Source organism: Eschscholzia californica, unplaced genomic scaffold (genome assembly GCF_041429995.1).
Source record: "Eschscholzia californica isolate CP2 unplaced genomic scaffold, dmEscCali1.0.p SCAF_3, whole genome shotgun sequence".
Taxonomy (NCBI): domain Eukaryota; kingdom Viridiplantae; phylum Streptophyta; class Magnoliopsida; order Ranunculales; family Papaveraceae; genus Eschscholzia; species Eschscholzia californica.
In genome coordinates this window covers 44,970,848-44,991,596 of record NW_028238420.1, presented here as the reverse complement: position 1 = coordinate 44,991,596, position 20,749 = coordinate 44,970,848, and the positions used below count along the sequence as shown (strand labels likewise).

At 36.5% G+C, this 20,749-nt stretch overlaps 5 protein-coding genes across 6 annotated transcripts; 1 reads left to right on the top strand and 4 right to left on the bottom strand.

Moving 5' to 3' along the window:
- Nucleotides 1–576: 576 nt before the first annotated feature.
- Nucleotides 577–3,672, top strand: LOC147550776 (protein DEHYDRATION-INDUCED 19-like). The gene is made up of 5 exons (XM_086665781.1): nucleotides 577–1,003; nucleotides 1,087–1,226; nucleotides 2,471–2,548; nucleotides 2,674–2,960; nucleotides 3,214–3,672. The coding sequence occupies exons 1-5, from the start codon at nucleotides 916–918 to the stop codon at nucleotides 3,323–3,325; spliced, it is 705 nt and encodes a 234-aa protein (XP_086521907.1). The 5' UTR covers nucleotides 577–915; the 3' UTR covers nucleotides 3,326–3,672.
- LOC147550775 (putative aminotransferase TAT2) lies at nucleotides 3,661–6,550 on the bottom strand. Its single transcript, XM_086665778.1, has 7 exons — nucleotides 6,123–6,550; nucleotides 5,292–5,631; nucleotides 4,804–5,022; nucleotides 4,646–4,705; nucleotides 4,220–4,375; nucleotides 4,048–4,141; nucleotides 3,661–3,949 (listed from the first exon to the last, which is right to left on the bottom strand). Exons 1-7 carry the CDS (start codon nucleotides 6,401–6,403, stop codon nucleotides 3,828–3,830), a joined length of 1,272 nt encoding a protein of 423 aa, XP_086521904.1. The 5' UTR covers nucleotides 6,404–6,550; the 3' UTR covers nucleotides 3,661–3,827.
- Nucleotides 6,551–7,854: 1,304 nt separating this feature from the next.
- Nucleotides 7,855–11,002, bottom strand: LOC147550774 (putative aminotransferase TAT2). Its single transcript, XM_086665779.1, has 7 exons — nucleotides 10,631–11,002; nucleotides 9,664–10,003; nucleotides 9,015–9,233; nucleotides 8,864–8,923; nucleotides 8,474–8,629; nucleotides 8,302–8,395; nucleotides 7,855–8,203 (listed from the first exon to the last, which is right to left on the bottom strand). The coding sequence occupies exons 1-7, from the start codon at nucleotides 10,909–10,911 to the stop codon at nucleotides 8,082–8,084; spliced, it is 1,272 nt and encodes a 423-aa protein (XP_086521905.1). The 5' UTR covers nucleotides 10,912–11,002; the 3' UTR covers nucleotides 7,855–8,081.
- Nucleotides 11,003–11,256: 254 nt separating this feature from the next.
- Nucleotides 11,257–14,684, bottom strand: LOC147550773 (putative aminotransferase TAT2). Its single transcript, XM_086665780.1, has 7 exons — nucleotides 14,175–14,684; nucleotides 13,043–13,382; nucleotides 12,493–12,711; nucleotides 12,336–12,395; nucleotides 11,837–11,992; nucleotides 11,664–11,757; nucleotides 11,257–11,564 (listed from the first exon to the last, which is right to left on the bottom strand). Exons 1-7 carry the CDS (start codon nucleotides 14,453–14,455, stop codon nucleotides 11,452–11,454), a joined length of 1,263 nt encoding a protein of 420 aa, XP_086521906.1. The 5' UTR covers nucleotides 14,456–14,684; the 3' UTR covers nucleotides 11,257–11,451.
- A 1,952-nt stretch (nucleotides 14,685–16,636) lies between these two features.
- NSL1 (MAC/Perforin domain-containing protein) lies at nucleotides 16,637–20,650 on the bottom strand. Of its 2 annotated transcripts, none has more exons than XM_086669540.1 (7): nucleotides 19,993–20,650; nucleotides 19,012–19,250; nucleotides 18,710–18,914; nucleotides 18,542–18,619; nucleotides 18,289–18,472; nucleotides 17,569–17,735; nucleotides 16,637–17,456 (listed from the first exon to the last, which is right to left on the bottom strand). In XM_086669540.1, the coding sequence occupies exons 1-7, from the start codon at nucleotides 20,260–20,262 to the stop codon at nucleotides 16,767–16,769; spliced, it is 1,833 nt and encodes a 610-aa protein (XP_086525666.1). In that variant the 5' UTR covers nucleotides 20,263–20,650; the 3' UTR covers nucleotides 16,637–16,766. The 2 variants fall into 2 exon arrangements, with proteins under 2 accessions (XP_086525666.1, XP_086525667.1); XM_086669541.1 differs by having other exon boundaries at nucleotides 19,012–19,932; nucleotides 19,968–20,415.
- Nucleotides 20,651–20,749: the final 99 nt, after the last annotated feature.

Here is a 20,749-nt window from a genome sequence, read left to right as displayed (position 1 = left end):
AACTACTCGTAGTGAAATTTTTGAAGTAGAAGTTTTTATTGAATCTCCCACTAGATATGCTCCAAAAAAGTGTCTGAAACTATTATCTGTCAACTAAGCACCACGTCAACCTCCAATAGCGATAGCCACATAAGAGCATCTCCAATGCAAAACTCAAAAAAAACTTTATTCATCATATGTGTCAAGTTCCAATTGAGATTCTCACTCCTACGTGGCGTTAATAGAGATCCTCAATTTTTTTTTATCTCCAATGCAAAACTTTAAATTTATCTTATTTACTTATGTGGCATAGTTATTTTTGTAAATAAATAATTAGTTATTTTAGAAAATATTGAAGACTTGATTTCTATTGGTTGAAAATTAAATATTGATGAGTTGGACAATTAGAGATATCTCAAGAGGACACTCTAGAAATAGAGTGTCCTCTTGAGATATCTCTATTCCACCCTCGACACGTCATCTTTGAGATCCAAATAGAGTGTTGCATTGGAGATGATTTTTAAAAAAAAACTCTAAAAATCATACGTGGCACTCGGAGTTTCTAAGATTGTGTGTTGCATTGGAGATGCTCTAACCAGACAACCGTCTGAAGTCTGACCTCCTCCATACCATACCCTTCTTGGTTTCTTCTCTCTCTCTCTCTCTCCTTATGTCTCATCTCTCATTTTCTCTCTCTATCTCTCTCTCTCTCTCTAACTTAAACTTCCATTAATTAACTCCTTCCAACCAAATAATAAAATAAAATATCTTAAAAGGGAAGTCAAACTAAACTAGATAAAAACGAGAATCAGGTTTAATCTTCAAAGAGAGAAGAAGACGACGAAGAAGAAGAAAAGGAGGTGAGAAAAAAAAAACAGATTCAAAACCCACACAGACAAAATCATCATCTTCTTCTTCTTCATCTCCTAATCTTCCATGGATTCCAATCACTGGACATCTCGACTTGCTGCCGCCAAACGACAATACGCTTTGCAGCAAAATCAAACCTCTCAATTAGGTTTTGGTCAGTTCCCCTCTTTTTCTCTCTCTACCTACCTATCAAATTTTTAATCTTTTTCACATTTGGTTTTTTTTTTCTTCTTTCAGATCGGTTGAATATCGATGATTTCTTAGTTGAAGAAGAGACTCGTCCTGATTTTCCATGCCCTTATTGCTTTGAGGATTATGATATCACCTCTCTTTGCTCTCATCTTGAAGATGAACATCCATTTGAATCCAAAGTCACCGTAAGTAATCATTTTGTTTGACCTAAAAAATTTATGATTTTGATCATCTAAGCATATAACTGATCTTATTTGTTTGTTCTTTTTTTTTTTATTCATAATGAGGAAAAATGACAATTTGATCTAATGGGTATGTTGGAAAATGTTTGATTAGTTTATTTATTGTAGTTGGAACAATACCATTATATGTTTCAAGATCAAGTAATTTCCTTCTAATGTTATTTTTTCTCATGATTCTTTTATTTGTGATGCCAAATATAAGGTTACTACTTAAACATACATATGCAAGTAGTTCCCTTAAGACGCCCGGTTAGTGGAAAAATGAGGAATGCATGAATGAATTATGATTTACTAAAAAGGGTAAAGGAGCAAACTTAGTGCCTTAGTTCGTGTCGCGAGAATAACAAGGATAATTGTCATTCATAATCCGTAGCAGTTTCTATTCTTTTTACAAGTCAAATTGTTTCTTCGTATTGAGGAAAGTTATAGAGGGATATGCTTACAGGTAGTACGGGGAATTTTTTCGAAAGAGCATATAATATTGTTTTATTTTTCGTAAGACCTTGACTATCGATGAAGATATTGCAAGTTTGAAACTTGGAAGTGATAAACCACAAACTTTCCTTGTTCCGTAACAATTCTGTGAAAGACGGGGAGTCTTCCGGGTAACCGCGTCTTGGCAAATGTGGGTTTGACGTGACACATATCGTGGATCTATTTCTACCTTTTGTTGTATATTATGAAGGCTTGGTAGCTAGCTTGGTAAATAATTTTTTTCTCACGGTTTTTACCAATATGTTTCTCTAACTAATGAGTTTTGCACCAATTGGGACTTAGCAGAGAGGTCATATTATATTCTCAAATAAAAATGTTCTCGGCAACGAGACCACCCTTTGTTCATGTGCTTTTCTCATGTTCTATCACTTGTAGCTCTCTTTGAGCCTAATATGCATTTTTTTTGTTGGGGAGCAAGTGTGATTGTTGGACCTATCACGCATGGGCCTATCTCTAGTACCATATTAAGTTTGTGGATATCCAACTTAGAACCAACAGACAATGAACCGAGAGCTCCTTGATGTTATAGTTTTTGTCGCAAGACTACTCTTTGTCAATGTGGAACTTCTTACCTTTTCTTTTGGAGGACAAATATACATAGATATACATATATATGGATATACATATACATATATATATACATGTATATATAAGAAAAAACTTCTTACATTTGTCTCATCTTCTGATTTCAGGTGTGCCCTATTTGTTCTGTTAAGGTTACAAAGAATATGCTGAATCATATACGGATGCAACATGGCGACCTATTAAAGATATCCTTTTCATGTATCGAATTTGTGAAATGAAATTAAGTGAACATCTATAATAACGCTGTTGCTTCCTGTCATAATTAATTGGACCTGAATTCTTCTTGATGTTTCCTTTAACTAAAGACTACATGCAGAGACGTCGAAGATTACGTAGAGTTGGTATTCCCAACAGTCAGGCATTGTCACTTTTGGGTCGGGATCTCCGTGAAGCCCATTTACAGGTGCTTTTGGCAGGTGGTGGATATAGTAGGTCAAGCAGTGCTGATTCATCTAATGCAGTTACTGATTCGTTCCTTTCATCACTTGTCATGAACTACTCTGCATCTGAGGCTGAAGAAATTTCAAAGTCTGTGATCCCCAATGTGGAGGATGCTTCTCCAAAGAATGTAACACCTATACCTAATTGGAAATCAAGGTACGAGTTTTTCAACTATTTATAATCATTTTTTTTCTTTTCATAATCAATTCAAATTATTTTCTGGTTCTTTAATCTCATCGGTTCTTTTAAAACTAAACAAACTTAGACATCTCACTCGTATTTAGTTATTCCTGGGGTTTTTCAAATTTCAATCATAAAAGCCATACTTAGTCGGCTAATGCGTCAAGTTTAAGCCTTGCTCCCCAGGATTTTAGCTGCGTCTAATTTTAAGTTACTTATCGAATTGCAGTTTAGACTCCTCATTAAGTTATGAAGAACGGGAAGAGAAGATAAAACAAGCAACAGCAAGAGCTGGGTTCGTACAAGATTTGCTCCTCTCAACTCTATTTAGCACAAACTAGTTGAAAGGTGAACAAATAAGGCGGTTCTTGGGTTTTTGTTCTACCAATAGCTAGATGCATATATGGTGGAAAAGCCCAATATGTGCTTCCCTTGTATGGGTATATCTCTTTGAGCCAGCAACCTTGAATCCTCATAGATTGTATCAGAAGCAATTCCTGCTTTCTCCGCGAGAGATGCATTTTATCAGAAGTTAGATGATCTGGTGGGAAGTTTCAAAGATTGGCTATCTCAATGTGTACTTTAGGTTTGCTGAGAAAAACTCAATGTTGCTTTCTTGTTTGTTGTAGCTAACAATAATAATGATAATAACATATGCTTTTGAAATAAATCCAAATTTGCAGAAAAACCAGGGCAGATAGCATATAAGTTGTAATTTCATTACAAGTTCATGTCTGAATTAAGTTTTGAATAACAGACATTTGAATTAGCACAATGCAAATAGGAGAAACTTTGGATAATGAAATCGAAGAAGATTTATTGACACGATCGAATGATGAGTCTTCATTCTCTTAATTGGCAATGCCTCTTGCAGAAGGCTTTTAACCTACCCATTCCATCGCGAAGAGACTCCGGTTCCGCAGCAAATGCAATACGCATCCAGTTTTTCATTCCCACCGTGATTCCTACAAGACAGAACACCATATAGAACTTTTCAGATAGACAATCTGACTCGGGCAACTCTAGCTTAGTCTTACAAAGTTGCATATTGTAGAAATCTCACCAGGTAGAATAATAACAGATTCTTCTCTTGCCAATTTCATGCAGAATTCCGTATCATCATTTATATCGCGCATAAGAGTTTGATCAAACTTTACCTAAACAAACAAACTTAAGCAAAAACAACTTCGCTAACAAACAGTATCGTGAACGTAAAATCGTTTCTGTTTACTCACCATGGCAAACATTGATCCTTCAGGTTTAACCGGACAAGTAATGCAAGGTATTTCCTTTAATTCATTATAGACAATATCTGCCGTTTCTCTCAACATACTGACAATCTTATCGAAGAAATCATCGTTTGTCTTCTCAAGTATATCCGGAATTGCACCCTGAAACATCATTAATCATGTGTAAAAGAAAAGAAAAAAATGAAAGGTCCCCACCGTTACAGTTAGGGTTTTCTATTATTTCTTTGTTATACCTTGTCTAAGACCTAACCTAATCGGTCGAAGTCTATGTTGGTAATAGTCAGCAATTGAGTAATGCTCAGATCGTTTCGCTTTTTATTTTTACCTTTTTCGTACAGTATATCATTTCTACAACAATAATGTTATGTGTTATCAAACGACAATGGAAGTTGTTTACCCAGAGATACAGACCTGAATGAAGGTTGGAGAGTCAGCATTGATATTGATATAGCCTATAATGGAATCAACAACCTGAGATTACTAGTAGCAAGATCAATTAGTATATAAGAGCCAAAGAAAGGAACTTAATATTTACTTAGAAACAAGGGCTAGGATATGAAAATGGGAACCTTGGTTTCTTTGAGAATACCATTTGGATCATTTGTAACAAGCCACCCACATCTCCAACCAGGAACTATCCATCTCTTTGATATTGATCCAAGTGTTAAAACAGGAACTATTGACCCAAATACTCCCATGGGTACAAATGGTTTACTCCCATAAACCAAATGACCATAAACTTCATCTGCAATTACTAGAATTCCAAGCTTTTGTGACATCTCAGCTATCTGAAGCAGTACAATTGAAACTGTTAGTCCCACATAAAAGAAAAAAAAAAAGTCTCATTATTCAGAATATAATATCTAGAATCTCTCTACTCCTTGCCAATTAGTTTTGAGTATGATCTCCGTAAACTTAATATGGTGATGATGATTGGGCCCTCACATTACAGGCCCAACACTTTGTCTTCTACGGAAGTGGGATTGTTTTACAACAAATTTGTATGTTAGTATCTATTTATAACCGCAAGTCAGTTAGGAAGCTTTTAATTGATCACCTTCTTCAAATGTTCATATGAATAGACAGACCCGCAAGGGTTTCCAGGGTTTATTATAACAATAGCAACAGTATTCTCATCAGCGACAGCTTCAACAGCATCAAGATTAACCTCCCAACCCTTGTCTGGTAAAAGATCAAAATGCCTAAATTCAAGATTTCTAGAAGTAGCAAAGGCTTCATAGTGTGGGTATCCTGGTCTTGGAAGCAAAATATTAGCACCAGGACGAGCAAGTACTGTTAATGCTGCCTCTATCGCTAGGTTGCAACCAACTGTCACAAATACATCATCTGGTGATAGTTTGTATGGTAAGTCTCTAGACAGATACTCTGCTATTGCCCTGTTTAGATAGAGAGACAGAATATATGATTATTACTCATAACAAGTAAATAGGATTTGATCAAGTACGCCATTCGAAAATAAAGTACACCAAATAGAAAGTTTACTAAAAAAGCAAAATTTTAGAGAAGTTTTTCATTCATCATCTATCAATCTACACCTTATAGTACCTAAATTCAGATAGCTATAGTCTTAGGTGGCGGCACTTGTTTTTTCTCGTTATCTGAATTTGACTTGTTGAATATGTACCTATTATCAACCCCTCGCCCTCGGAGTAGAGAGTCAGACGAAAACAAACTCGTGCTCAAGAGTCTTAAGGTGGTGCTTGTTTTTTTTTCTCGGGATTCGAATCTGACTCGTCATACTATGTACCCATAATCAACCCAAATCACTTCTTCAGATTAGACGTCACGAGTTAGACAAAGACAAACAGTCAAACACAGTACTGTACGGAAAAAGAATTTAATTTTCATTCGGATTTGTTTTTTATACCTTCTTGCTGGAAGAATACCAATAGTAGGAGGGTATCCATTAAACTTTGAAGAAGAAAGAGAATCAATAATGGCAGTTTGAGCAACCTTAGTTGTTTGAAAACAGGGGAAAACAGAGGGGTCACCATTACCAAGAGGGATAACAGGTCTATCATCTTGAGCATCTAGAACCCCTATTAATGTATTCAAAACCTCTCTAATGGTGATATCTGAAGTTGAAGTAATCCGTTTGTTCTCACCAAATCTCCATTTATTCTTAATTCCTCCTCTTCCATTCTCCATCTTAATTAATAAACTTGTTTTGGAAAATTTTGAGGGTTTGGGTAGGAGAAATTAGTAGAATGAGAGCAAGAAGGTAGTTTCTTATAGGTTTACAAAATAATATAGGGTGTGGATTTGAAAGGAGGAAGATAATGAATTACATGTAATAAATAAATGAGATTAGTTAGGTTTACATATAGGGTTCTAACTGGTCTAGTCAATGTGTTCTTTAATTCTGGATTAGGTAGAAATTTTAAATGAATTACATGTAATATATGAATGAGATAGATTTAGGTTGTGTTTGGCGTGCGGGAACTGGGAATCACATTCCCATGAGAATCAGATTATTCAATTTGATGTTTGGTTTGATCAGGAATAGGAATTAGATTCTTAACTTGGTGTTTGGTCCGTATAGGAATCTGAATGTGTATTTTTGTAAAACCTATTATATCATTTTACTTAAACTATTTAAACAAAATGTCAACTTTGTTATATATTTTGATCAAAATTATCGGTTCAAATTTGTGATATGAAAAGTAACGCAATACACCAATTTAAATACTAGTATTTAAAAATTTATTTGAAATAAATGAAGGTCTTGGCTGAGAACTTTTCGTTTCAAACTTATAAAATCGATCGGAATGAAAACAGAACAAGAGATGTAAAAACTAGAGAAAAGGAAAAAACTAGAGAGTGTTACGTTCGAGCGAGCGAGAGAGAGTTGTTATGGTGGTGGATAACCCTAGGCTTTTAATTTTTTTAGTTGTGATATTATGTGGAGGACGATTTTAATACCAAACATTCTAATGTTTTGTTACCCCATTTAGGAGGACTCCTATTCTCGAAGGAATAGGATTTCTCCTGCATTTCTGCGAACCAAAAGTAATCAGAATTATAATTCTCAGGAATCACATTTTATTCCCACGTGATTCCCGCATAACAAACATAGTCTTAGGGTTCTAACTGGTCTAGTCAATGTGTTTTTTAATTATGTATTAGGTAGGAATTTTAAATGATTAAAAAATATAGCACTTTTTTAATATTATGTAGGAATTTTAAATGATTAAAAAATTTAGAGCTATATGAGGTAGGAGTATTAAATGAATGAAAAATTTAGTGCTATATGAGGTAGGAGTTTGAAATGAGGTCTCCTTTTTTTGTGAATTAATATCTCTTGATACTTTTTCTCTGTCTTCTAGCTCAGTAAATATTCAAGTCCTAATTGGAATTCACCAAGTGGTGGATCCCTAGGGCAAGGGGGTGATCCTACTAGCCTTCCTGTTTGGGTATTAAATTTGTGTGGAGGAAGAATCTAATTTGCTAAAAGTTATTCCCCACAAGTTGCTATCTAGACCTTAATGGACCTAAAAAGATATGGGAGAGATTATGCAAAAAACCAAAAGAAATTATAATCAAGATCATTCAAACCGAAAATGACAATTTGGAATCAAATAACACAAATAAGGCAAAGATTCCAAAACAGAGAATTTCACTATTTCATTTGGATTGTTGAATGAGCTAGATAGCATATTAATTGTAGAGTATTTCTTTTACAAATTCATGTCTGAATTAAGTTTTGAGTAACAGACATTTGAATTCGAACAATGCAGATCGGAGAAAACCACCGATGATGGAATCGAAGATAACGATCGTTATCAATTAAGTGAAGCAGATTTATTGACGTTCAAATGATGAGTCTTCATTCTCTTAATTGGCAATGCCTCTTGCAGAAGGCTTTTAACCTACCCATTCCATCGCGAAGAGACTCTGGTTCAGCAGCAAATGCAATACGCATCCAGTTTTTCATTCCCACCGTGATTCCTACAAGACAGAACAACATATAGAACTTTTCAGATAGACAATCTGACTCGGGCAAGTCAAGCTTAATCTTGTAAAGTTGCATATTGTAGAAATCTCACCAGGAAGAATAATGACAGATTCTTCTCTCGCCAATTTCATGCAGAAATCAGTATCATCATCTATACCAGGCATAAGAGTTTGATCGAACTTTACCTAAACAAACAAACTTTAGCAAAAACAACTTCGCTAACAAACGGTATCGTGAACATGAAATCGTTCTTGTTTACTTACCATGGCAAACATGGATCCTTCGGGTTTAACCGGACAAGTAATGCAAGGTATTTCCTTTAATTCATTATAGATGATATCTGCAGTTTCTCTCAACATATTAACAATCTTATGGAAGAAATCATCGTTTGTTTTCTCAAGTATATTCGGAATTGCACCCTGAAATATCATTAATCATGTGTCAGAAAAATAATGAAACATCCCCGCCGTTACGTTTAGGGTTTTCTAGTGTTTCTTTGTCTTTGTCATAACTTTTCTATCATTTTATACTATTACAATCAACCCATTTCTTCTTTTATTTTTCCGTTTTTCTTTCAGTCTACCGTGTCTGCAACGATAGTGTTATGTGTTATCAAACGACTGATTTAGAGTTGTTTACCCCAAGATACAGACCTGAATGAAGGTTGGAGAGTTAGCACTGATATTTACATAGCCTATAATGGAGTCAACAACCTGAGATTATAAATAGCAAGCAATTATTATATAAGAGCCAAAGGAAGAAACTCAATGTTGGAAACAAGGGATAGGATATGAAAATGGGAACCTTGGTTTCTTTGAGAATACCATTGGGATCATTTGTAACAAGCCAACCACATCTCCAACCAGGAACTATCCATCTCTTTGATATTGATCCAAGTGTTAAAACAGGAACTATTGACCCAAAAACACCCATGGGTACAAATGGTTTACTCCCATAAACCAAATGACCATAAACTTCATCTGCAATAACTAGAATTCCAAGCTTTTGCGACATCTCAGCTATCTGAAAGCAGTACAATTGAAATTGTCAGAATAGTCCCACATAGAAGGAAAAAAAATCTCATTATTCATAATATAATATCTAAAATCTCTTTACTCCTTGGCAATTAGTTTTGAGTTCGATCTCCGTAAACTTAAGGTCATAACCAGGCCCACGCGTCGTAGACTCAATGGTACAACTCATACATTCTTAAAAGAAAAAAATGCATGACCCATACCCTATAACTTATTATAGGATTGTGCGGACTTGTCTCCAAGGCTCCTCATCACACGGTCGCTTTGGCACTTCAAGATTTCATAGGAAAATGGTGTTTGATCCTTTATAAGGGACACCACACTTTGTTCTCCAACCGACGTGAGATTATTTTACAACAGCATTGTATGTTCATATCTATTTATAACAACAATAAGTTAGAAAGCTTTTGATTGGTCACCTTTTTTAAATGTTCATACGAATAAACAGACCCACAAGGGTTTCCAGGGTTGATGATAACAATAGCAACAGTCTTCTCATCAGCGAGAGCTTGAACAGCATCGAGATTGACCTCCCAACCCTTGTCTGGTAAAAGATCAAAATGCCTAAATTCAAGATTTCTAGAAGTAGCAAAGGCTTCATAGTTTGGGAATCCTGGTCTTGGAAGCAAGATATTAGCACCAGGACGAGCAAGTACTGTTACTGCTGTCTCTATTGCTTGTGCGCAACCAAGTGTCACAAATACATCATCTGGTGATAGTTTGTATGGTAGGTCTCTAGACAGATACTCTGCTATTGCCCTGTTTAGAGAGAGAGAGAGAGAGAGAGAGAGAGAGAGAGTACATGATCATACTCATAACAAGTAAGTAAGATTTGATCAAGTATGCCATTAGAAAAAAGTACCCAAATAGAAAGAGTTTACTAAAAAAGCAAAATTTTAGAGAAGTTTTTTTCCATTCATCATCTATCAATCTACACCTTAAACTACCTAAATTCAGATACCCATAGTCTTAGGTGGCACTTGTTTTTTCTCGTTATCTGAATTTGACTTGTTGAATATGTACCTATTAACAAACCTTGAGAGTAGAGAGTCAGACAAAAACAAACTCATACTCAAGAGTCTTAGGTGGTGCTTCTTTTTTTCTTAGGGTCTCATTCTGGCTCGTCTGACTAACTAGTTGAATATGTACCTATTATCGACCCTTCAGAGTAGAAAGTCAAACAAAAACAAACACATGCTCAAGAGTCTTAAGGTGGTGCTTGTTTTTTTTTCTCGGGATTTGAATCTGACTCGTCATACTATGTACCCATAATCAACCCAAATCACCCATTTAGATTAGACGTCATGAGTTAGACAAAAACAAACAGTCAAAAACTTTACTATACTGAAACAGAATTTAATTTTCATTAGGATTTTGTTTTCATACCTTCTTGCTGGAAGAATACCAATAGTAGGAGGGTATCCATTAAACTTTGAAGAAGAAAGAGAATCAATAATGGCAGTTTGAGCAACCTTAGTTGTTTGAAAACAGGGGAAAGAAGAGGGATCACCATTACCAAGAGGGATAATAGGTCTATCATCTTGAGCATCTAGAGCCCCTATTAATGTATTCAAAACCTCTCTAATGGTGATTTCTGAAGTTGAAGTAATCCTTTTGTTCTCACCAAACCCCCATTTCTTCTTAATTTCTCCTCTTCCATTCTCCATCTTAATTAATAAACTTGTTTTGGAAAATTTTAGGGTTTGGGTAGGAGAAATTAGTAGAATGAGAGAGCAAGAAGGTAGTTTCTGATAGGTTTGGTCTAGTCAATGTGTTTTTTAATTCTCTATTAGGTAGGAATTTTATATGATTAAAAATTTTAAATGAGATTTTTTTTTTGTGATTTAATATCTCTTGATACTTTTTCTTTGTCTTCTAGCTCAGCAAATATTCAAGTCCTAATTGGAATTCACCAAGTGGAGGATCCCTAGGGCAAGGGGGTGATCCTACTAGCTTCCCTATTTCATTTGGATATGACAATTTAGAATCAAATGATAAAAGTAAGGCAAAGATTCCAAAACAGAGTATTTTCACTATTTCATTTGGATGGTTGGGTGAGCTAGATAGCATATAAACTGTAATTTCATTACACATTCATGTCTGAATTAAGTATTAAGCAACAGACGGATAATGAAATCGAAGATAACAATTGTTATCACTTTAGTGAAGCGGATTTATTGACGTACAAATGATGAGTCTTCGTTCTCTTATTGACAGTGTCTTTGACAGAAAGCTTTTAACCTACCCATACCATCACGTAGAGACTCTGGTCCGATAGCAAATGTAATACGCAGCCAGTTTTTCATCCCGACAGTAGTTCCTACAAGACAAGAACAAAATATAGAACTTTTCAGATATACAATCTGACTCGGGCGAGTCAAGCTTAATCTTGTAAAGTTGCATATTGTTGAAATCTCACCAGGAAGAATAATGAGAGATTCTTCTCTTGCCAATTTCATGCAGAAATCAGTATCATCATCTATATCAGGCATAAGAGTTTGATCCAACTTTACCTATATAAAAAAATATAAGCAAAAACAATTTTGCAAACAAACATTATTGTAAAAATGAAATGCGTTTTTGTTTACTTACCATTGCAAACATGGATCCCTCGGGTTTAATCGGACAAGTAATGCAAGGTATGTCCTTTAATTCATTGTAGATAATATCTGCAGTTTCTCTTAACATTTTAACAGTCTTGTCGAAGAAATCCTCGTTAGTTTTCTCAAGTATGTCCGGAATTGCACCCTGAAACATCATTAATCTCGTGTAAGAAAAAAAAAAGATGAAATATCCCCACCGTTCCGGCTATAGTTTTCTATTACTTTTTGCTATAATTTGTAACTATTTTCGTATAGCTACCATTTTTATCTATCATAACCATTTTTTTAGTGACCAAGTATGCGTCGAGCCAAATACAACTACACCTAACCTATTACGGTTTGTTGGTAATAGTTAGCGACTGACAGATCCTCACCATGTTTCTTTTTCTTACTTTTACCTTTTTCTTACAGTATATAGTTTCTACACAACGGTAATTATATGTGTTATCAAACGACCGGTTTAACGTTGTTTACCCCAAGATACGGACCTGAATGAAGGTTGGAGAGTCAGGACTGATATTGACATAGCCTATAATGGAGTCGACAACCTGTGATTATAAATAGCAAGATCAATTAGTATGTAAGAGCCAAAGGAAGGAACTTAATATTACTTAGAAACAAGGGCTAGGATATGAAAATGGGAACCTTGGTTTCTTTGAGAATCCCATTTGGATCATTTGTAACAAGCCAACCACATCTCCAACCAGGAACTATCCATCTCTTTGATATTGATCCAAGTGTTAAAACAGGAACTATTGACCCAAATACTCCCATGGGTACAAATGGTTTACTCCCATAAACCAAATGACCATAAACTTCATCTGCGATCACTAGAATTCCAAGCTTTTGCGACATCTCAGCTATCTGAAAGCAGTACAATTGAAATTGTCAGAATAGCCCCACAGAGACAAAAAGAAGTTCCGTTATTAAGAATATAATATCTAGAATCTCTTTATTCATTGTCAATTAGTTTTGAGTTCGATCTCCGTAAACTTATCATGGTCAGAACTAGGCCCACCCGTCACATACCCAATGGTTCAGGCTCCTCATAATACGGTCCCTTACTTTAGAAAGGCATCACTGGGAAGGGCACCGCACTTCGTCTCCCACCGATATGGGATTGTTTTACAACAGGATTTTATGTTAGTATCTATTTATAACCACACAATGAGTTAGAATGCTTCTGATTGTTCACCTTCTTTAAATGTTCAAATGAATAAACAGACCCACAAGGGTTTCCAGGGTTGACGATAACAATAGCAACAGTATTCTCATCAGCAAGAGCTTGAACAGCATCAAGATTAACCTCCCAACCCTTGTCTGGCAAAAGATCAAAATGCCTAAATTCAAGATTTCTAAAAGCAGAATAGGCTTCATAGTATGGGTATCCTGGTCTTGGAAGCAAGATATTGGCACCAGGATGAGCAAGTACTGTTACTGCTGTCTCTATTGCTTGTGCGCAACCAACTGTCACAAATACATCATCTGGTGATAGTTTGTATGGCAGGTCTCTAGACAGATACTCTGCTATTGCCCTGTTTAGAGACAGACAGAATATACGATTATACTCATACCAAGTATATAAGATTTGATCAAGATTAAAAAAAACTTTGTGATGCTCTGCCGGGCACATATCCTGGCAGAATCCCAACCATTATGTGTCTGAAAAGGATTTAGAGAGGAACTGTTCGGACACGTACCCCGGCCGGAATACATCAAAAAAAACTTTGTGATGCTCTGTCGGGCACATATCCTGGCAAAATCCCGACCAGTATGTGTCTGAAAAGGATTTAGAGAGGAACTGTTCGGACACGTACCCCGGCCGGAATACATCAAAAAAAACTTTGTGATGCTCTGTCGGGCACATATCCTGGCAGAATCCCGACCAGTATGTGTCTGAAAAGGATTTAGAGAGGAACTATTCGGACACGTACCCCGGCCGGAATACGTGTCGGCGAAGAGTCATTTTTCTTAGAAAAAGAAGTACCCCATTAGAAAGAGTTTACTACACCTTATACTAACTAAATTCAGATACCCTTAGTCTTAGGTGGTGTTTGGTTTTTCTCAAAATCTGAACCTGAAATGACTGAATATGTATCATAATCATCCCTTCAGGGTAGAGAGTCAGACATAAACAAACACCTAAATTCAGGTACCCAGAGTCTTAAGTGGTGTTCTGTTCATGGTCTGAATCTGACTCGCCAGACTGTGTATACTCATAATCAACCGAAATCACCCCTTAGACGTCAAGAGTTAGACAAAAACAAACACCTTACTTAAGTCGGAAAAATACGAATTTAATTTTCTTTGGGATTTTGTTTTCATACCTTCTTGCTGGAAGAATACCAGAAGTAGGAGCATAACCATTAAACTTTGAAGAAGAAAGAGAATCAATAATGGCAGTTTGAGCAACCTTAGTTGTTTGAAAACAGGGAAAAGCAGAGGGATCACCATGACCAAGAGGGATAACAGGTCTGTCATCTTGAGCATTTAGAGCCTCCATTATTGTATTCAAAACCCCTCTAATAGTGATTTCTGAAGCTGAATTAATCTGTTTGTTCTCACCAAAACCCCATTTCTTCTTAATTCCTCCTCTTCCATTCTCCATCTTTAATTAACTTGTTATTTGTTGCAGATAGCTAGATTTTGTAAATGTAAGGTGTGGATTTGAGAGGAGGAAGATAATGAGTTAAAGAGAGTAATGTGACATCTTTTTCAGTTTCTCAGTTCTAATGAGTTGTACATGTCCAAACATAGACCATTGACACTACACCCCATCAGACTTGTGTCTCCCTCAAAATAACTGAAAAAGCTAGGGTATTGAATATTGCTACACTAAAATCTATTTTAGTGGTCTAATTCTGCTTTTTCAATTGGGGGTATTTCGGGAAAATACAAAAAAAAATTGATACAGAATTTTAAAAGAAAATGTTGGGTTGTGTAAAATCTTATGGGACAACAAAACTTTAGGCGAGCTGCCTTGGGGAAATCAAAATAGTTTCTGAGGGAGAAAACAGATTTGTTGACCATTTCTTCTCCCTTCCGACAAGGGTCGCCGGAATCCGGCCACCACTATCATCACCAAAATCCGGCCACCATCATCATTTGCATCCTTCTCTCTCTCACTATATCTCGTTATCTCTCTCATTGTATCTCGGTTTCTCCAATCACCAAACCCTAATACTCCGTCTCACTCTCATTCTCCCTAATCTCTCTCTTGTAGTTTCAGAATTCGTGGGTCGATTGTCCACGAAAAGTTTGTGGCTGGTCGACCACGAAACCCTCGAGGAGGGTTAGGCGAAACCCTCCTCGAGGTCTTGTTCCTGCGAAGTAAAAAACTTTCCTTCGTCGGAACTGTGTATGAGAGAGAGAGAGATTGTAAGAGAGAGAAAGAGGGAGAGAGAGAAAGAGGGAGAGAGAAAAGGACAGGGAGAGAGAGAAGGACAGGGAGAGAGAGAAGGACAGGGAGAGAGAGACTGTGAGATTGAGAGAGACTAACTATAAGAGAGAGAGGGAGAGAGTGAGGAGAGGAGGAAGAAACAAAAGAGAAAATGGTGGTGGTGGTTGTGGCCGGAGGTGGTGGTCGAAAATGGTGGTCGGAGTTGGTGGTCGGAGTTGAAGATGATGAAGATGAAGAAGAGGAAGAAGAAATGTTTTGTTCCCCTTAAAATTTATTTCCCCGAATAATCTCCAAAATTTCACATCTTCCCTTTAAAAGTTTCCACCCCGGAAACTATTTTGATTTCCCCAAAGCGCTGGCCAAACTTTAACTTCTATTCGTTTCCCCATCTCTTACCACTAATTTTGACTACCACCACTATCATTTCTCTCCCTCTTTGTTCTCTATCTCCTCCCTCTCTCTACGTGTTCTGGCGAAGAATCTTCACAACAAAATTCTCGTATATTTTTCAGACAAAATTTCGTCTGAATCAAGAGGTTTCGGCGAAATGGCGTTCCCCTTTGGCGAAGCTGGGGGAGAGAGTTACAGAGAAGAAAAGATAAAGATGGGAGGTGGTGGTGAGATAAAGGGAAAGAAAATAATTCCGACAGCGTCCAAAGAGGAGTAAATATTTGGAGAAAATTTTGATTTTCCCGCCCCCAAAGACTTACTTTCCCCGATTTCTTTTTTATATATGTTTTCCCAAAATATCCACACCTTGTAAAATAGTATTTTTTTTTTTTTTGTTAAGAGACCTTGTAAAATAGTATCTCCTTACATAAATCATGTTGTAGCACTATATTTATGAGGTGGACATGCAAGTCAATTTTTCTTATCAATTGGTAATCTCTTTTTTTGTGATATGATATTTCTTGTTAATAAGTTCATTCTTCTTATTGCAACAAACAAAAAAAGGATCATTTTTCTTTGTGTTTCTAACACGCAAGTGTAGAACTACTTGGAACTCACCAAGTGGGGGAGAGGTGATGGGGGGTGATCCTACTAGCTTTCATCTTTGAGTATTAAATTTGTGTGTAAGAATCTAATTTGCTAAAATTTACTCCCCACAAGTTGCTATCTAGACCTTAATGGACCTACAAAGATATTGGAGAAATTCTGCAAAAAGAACCCAAAAAGATTATAATAAAGATCATTATGAAAATTGGGTTGGACTACTTGGAATCAGGTGACACAAGTAAGACAGAGATTCCAAAACAGAGTATTTTCAAAATTCATTTGGATGGTTGAGTGAGCTTGAAAGCAAACACTTCCCCTACTCATTTCTCATAGATCGACGTTGGAAGCATATTCAACCCAACATCACTCAAAAAAGAAAATGCAATCTGCGCGTCCGTAAATCAACTTTATACAAAACAAACGAACACAATATCTAGGCGATAAAATTAGTTACAAATTGATGGTATAAATCGCTCTTTCTTTGATGGCTATTTCTAAATAGACCTTGATTTACTGTTCAATATCAACAAGAATCAGGGTCTAATAGTATAGCTAACAATGAATACTTGACTTTGAGAGCAATCTTTCCACCAACTACACACAGTTTCGCTCCTGTGACAACCCAATATCCTGGGGAATCCTCTGGGCCTCTCACCATTTCTTTGGTATCCACAAGCTTACATGTCTTTGGCATCTTCGCCGGGCCTGGTGGCCCACTAGGATAAATTGCAGAATTTAGTTCAACTTTAGGTTGTTTCTCCATCATCATCTGGTTTGTAGTAAACACTGAGCTTAAGAACATCGACATGGAGCCTGACTTCTTTGATATGCTCATAGGACCATCCCACTCTGATCTTCGTATCCTAGCAGATGTCACCATAGAGAATCCGAGTCTTAGAAACAAGATCTTCCTAATACCGATGTCTTTTACCTCTAACCAAGCCTTTGTCACAATTGAAGCAGATTCGTCGATCTGGGTTGCACTATATTCGACTGGGGCCGTGCACACATGTGAGAATAAGCTCCTTTTGACAGGTTCGTAGTACTCACGCTCGGAGTTAAGGTATTTTTGGGTCTCATAGCTGCATTCATGGGATAGCTGGAGAATATTGGGAAGAGTAGATAAGTGTTGGAGGTGGATTGCCAAGTGATCACTCTTTTTACCTTCTAAGAACAGGCGAATTCCAGTTACAGGTCGATTTCCAGAATCAACCTGCACAAGTAGAATACAAAAAAACATACAAGTTCAAGTCCAGGTTATGAATAACAACTCTCACCATTTTATCGATGTATTTTAATGTGCCGAAAATAATCTATTTTCTGACCTGGTCTGTGTTAATATACAGTTTTGGGCCCATGAAAGTGAATTGGAGAGAAGGAGAGGCACGTTTCTTGCGCCGACGGCAGAGAGGTAGATCACCATAAATTGGAGCCCATTGCCTTGATAACTGGAACTCCAAAAACTGATGAAGCTCTTCCAATGGAGGCTTATCTGAATTATCAAGGAGGAAAACGCATAAACGCGCGTATATACACCATAAAGTCAACTCATTCATTGAGGAAAACACAAGATAGAATGTACATCGTTCGTTTATATGCAATCTTCCGTTGTCAGATATTATTTCCTCTGGCATAGGGATCTCTTATATAGAAGATAATACATATTAAGGTCGTGGATAACCAATTAGCAACCAGTAGAGAGGCATTCGATACTGTATTCTAGGTTTTGTGACTTCCTCTTTTTCATATGAGACTCTTCTTGCACGGCTCCTCATGTTCGACATTCTTTGAGCTTAGCACGTATGCTTTTGTTGAGAGAGATTGAGCAAGTTTGACGCTTGGGCCTATCACGTACGGATCTTGACCTAGCTCTAATAACATATTTAGTTTGTAAGACATCCAACTTGAAACTAGTGGGAGACTAAGCTGAATATTACATTCTTGGTCAAGAGACTTTCCTTTGTCCATGTGAACTACTCTCGTGTTATATGTAACTCTAACATTCATATTCATATGGAGTAGAGAAGGTCACCAAGATTACTCACAGCGAAGGTAGAGGTTCACAGCATGACTCAAAAACCCACCGCCACGAACACCACCCAATAAAGATGTGATAGGTACTAAGGACATCGATATAACATCAGGGGACTGTGAAATAGTTGGAAGCCACTGCTCATGACTTTGACCATTATCAATGCCGCCCCTTCGGACATGAATGCTTACTATATCCTGGACAAAAGGAAGATAAGATTTAGAAATATTCGGTACTCCTTGCATGAGAAATTCGAAGAAATTTACCTCCTTGGAGTGTAAAACAACCGGCCTTATCGATTTTGCAAATGGTGCACCATATTGCCATGTCATGATCTGCTCATCCTGAAATGTAAAAGAGGGGAATACCCATTTGAGGATTTAGAAATTCGTGTTTACTTCTGTATGGTCTAGGTTAACTTGATTTACACTAACCTTGATCTTTTTTGGCAAATCTCTAGGGTTCAACATAAACCTTCCATTAGCATCTTCTGAAAATCTCTTGTCAGCTAACTTCTTTAACATTTCCTGCACTTCCGCTGGCTGAAGATTTGACTTGTGGAGTTGCTTTATATGAATTACATCTTTACCTCCCACCTTTACTCCCACAACTATATGAGTACCATATTTTTCGATAAACCTACCGATAGCACAATGTGAATTTAAGACTCTTCAGCCTATACAAAGAAGAGCTCGCGGGTAAATATTACAAGGTTCGGTCAGATAAAGAAACTTACTCGGCCACAGAAGCAGGATCCCATGAAGATGGAAGATCTTTAATAACATGTTCAGAAAGTGCTAGTTGTGATCTTTCTAACTCAACATTGTATAGAGTTATGAACCAACCATCATAGGCTAGACATTTCGTCGAACCTGCGTCTTTCTGCCAACATCCTTTGTAACCAAACATTGCGTTGAATGAACCAGGTGGAATTTTGCCAGACAAAGAGAGCTCCTGATTGAACTTCTCTGACATCTAACAATAAATGTTAAAAGAAGAAAATCGGAGTTAATCGTCTCACTGTTTTTGAGCTATTGTTATACGAGCATACTCGTAAGACTTCAGCCGACAGTTACTTATATTTTGTAATTTCATTAGTATTGGTTTTGGGTTGTAATTCGAAATTCATGATCATTCGCTTTTTCAGAATTGCACCATACATGGCCTAGCCTACTAATGGTTTTCACTTCTCATAAAAAGTCGGAGTACGTTGAATAATTTTCTTCAAATTTTCAACTATGTCCCTCGGGTTAGTGATCAGTCTATCCATTAGAGTAGCCTCTGTTTTTTTCTTATTCGAGTTAGGAGGTATTCATCACCTCTGAAGGAGACGAAGGTTATGTTTGGCAAGCAGGAATGGATGGCGATTATCAGGAATAGCATCCCCTAATGTGAAGTTTAGAAATCGCATGTAAACCGCATCCCATTTCTACGCGCCAAATATGACCTAATGGGTTTAGTGTTAACAGTTTAGGGTTTAGTAAGATTAAACCCCTAGGAAGTTTACCAACTTACAACTAGGTATGCCCTAACTCAAACACCCTATCTTATCATACCCATGAGCCATGACTAGTTTTGTCACATAAACCCTAAAACAGTAATAGTAGTATAAAAGCTTATATATCTCATAAACCCTAAAATAGGGTATACGGTATACCTATTAGAATCAAGAAATTGATGAATTATTATGACTATAAAAACAAGAAAGCAAAATCACCTGAGGGAAGGAAACAACTTCCGATCCAAACCGAGTTCGCTCACCCTTATCACACTTGATTGAACTCGATACATTAGGAACAACAACCCCACCAGGAAATACAAGTTCTCGAGTTGATTGATTCAACTCAATCAAACTAGAACCAGAAATACCCGATTTACAGTAAGAAAATCGAATATCTTTAGTAAGATCATAACCAAACCCAATTACAGAAACAGCTTTCTCTGCTGCAGTTTGGGGATTCATCATTAGTTGCTTAGAATTCATCATTTTGGTTTGGGTAGACTAAAATTGGGTTTTCATGGAGGATTGGCTGAGTTTTAAGAAAAGGGTAGGGTTGGTTAAGATGATGAAGAAGAAGAAGAAGACTTTGAAAATCAAAGTCTTTTTCTTCTTCTTCATTTTCAACTGCTTCTTCTTGTTGATTTCTAAATTGAACCATTTGTCTGAAATTAAGAAAAGTGAGAAGAATTGATTTTGACTTGTTCTCCGCGTGAGATTATTAGTTTAAAATCGTTTTGATTGGACAAGTGGAAAGCTTGAATTATCTGAAAATTTAAAAGAATTTTTTTTTTTTTTTAAAGGTGAAAATTTAAAAGAATGAACACAATAAAGTGATGACAAAAATAGTCAATATAATTCAATAGGAGATTCGATTGGATTTGAAGAAGAAATTATATTTTAGATAAAAAAAAAAATAGTCATATACATATATTTATGTGGGGTTCCTTAAAAAAAATATATATATTTATGTGGG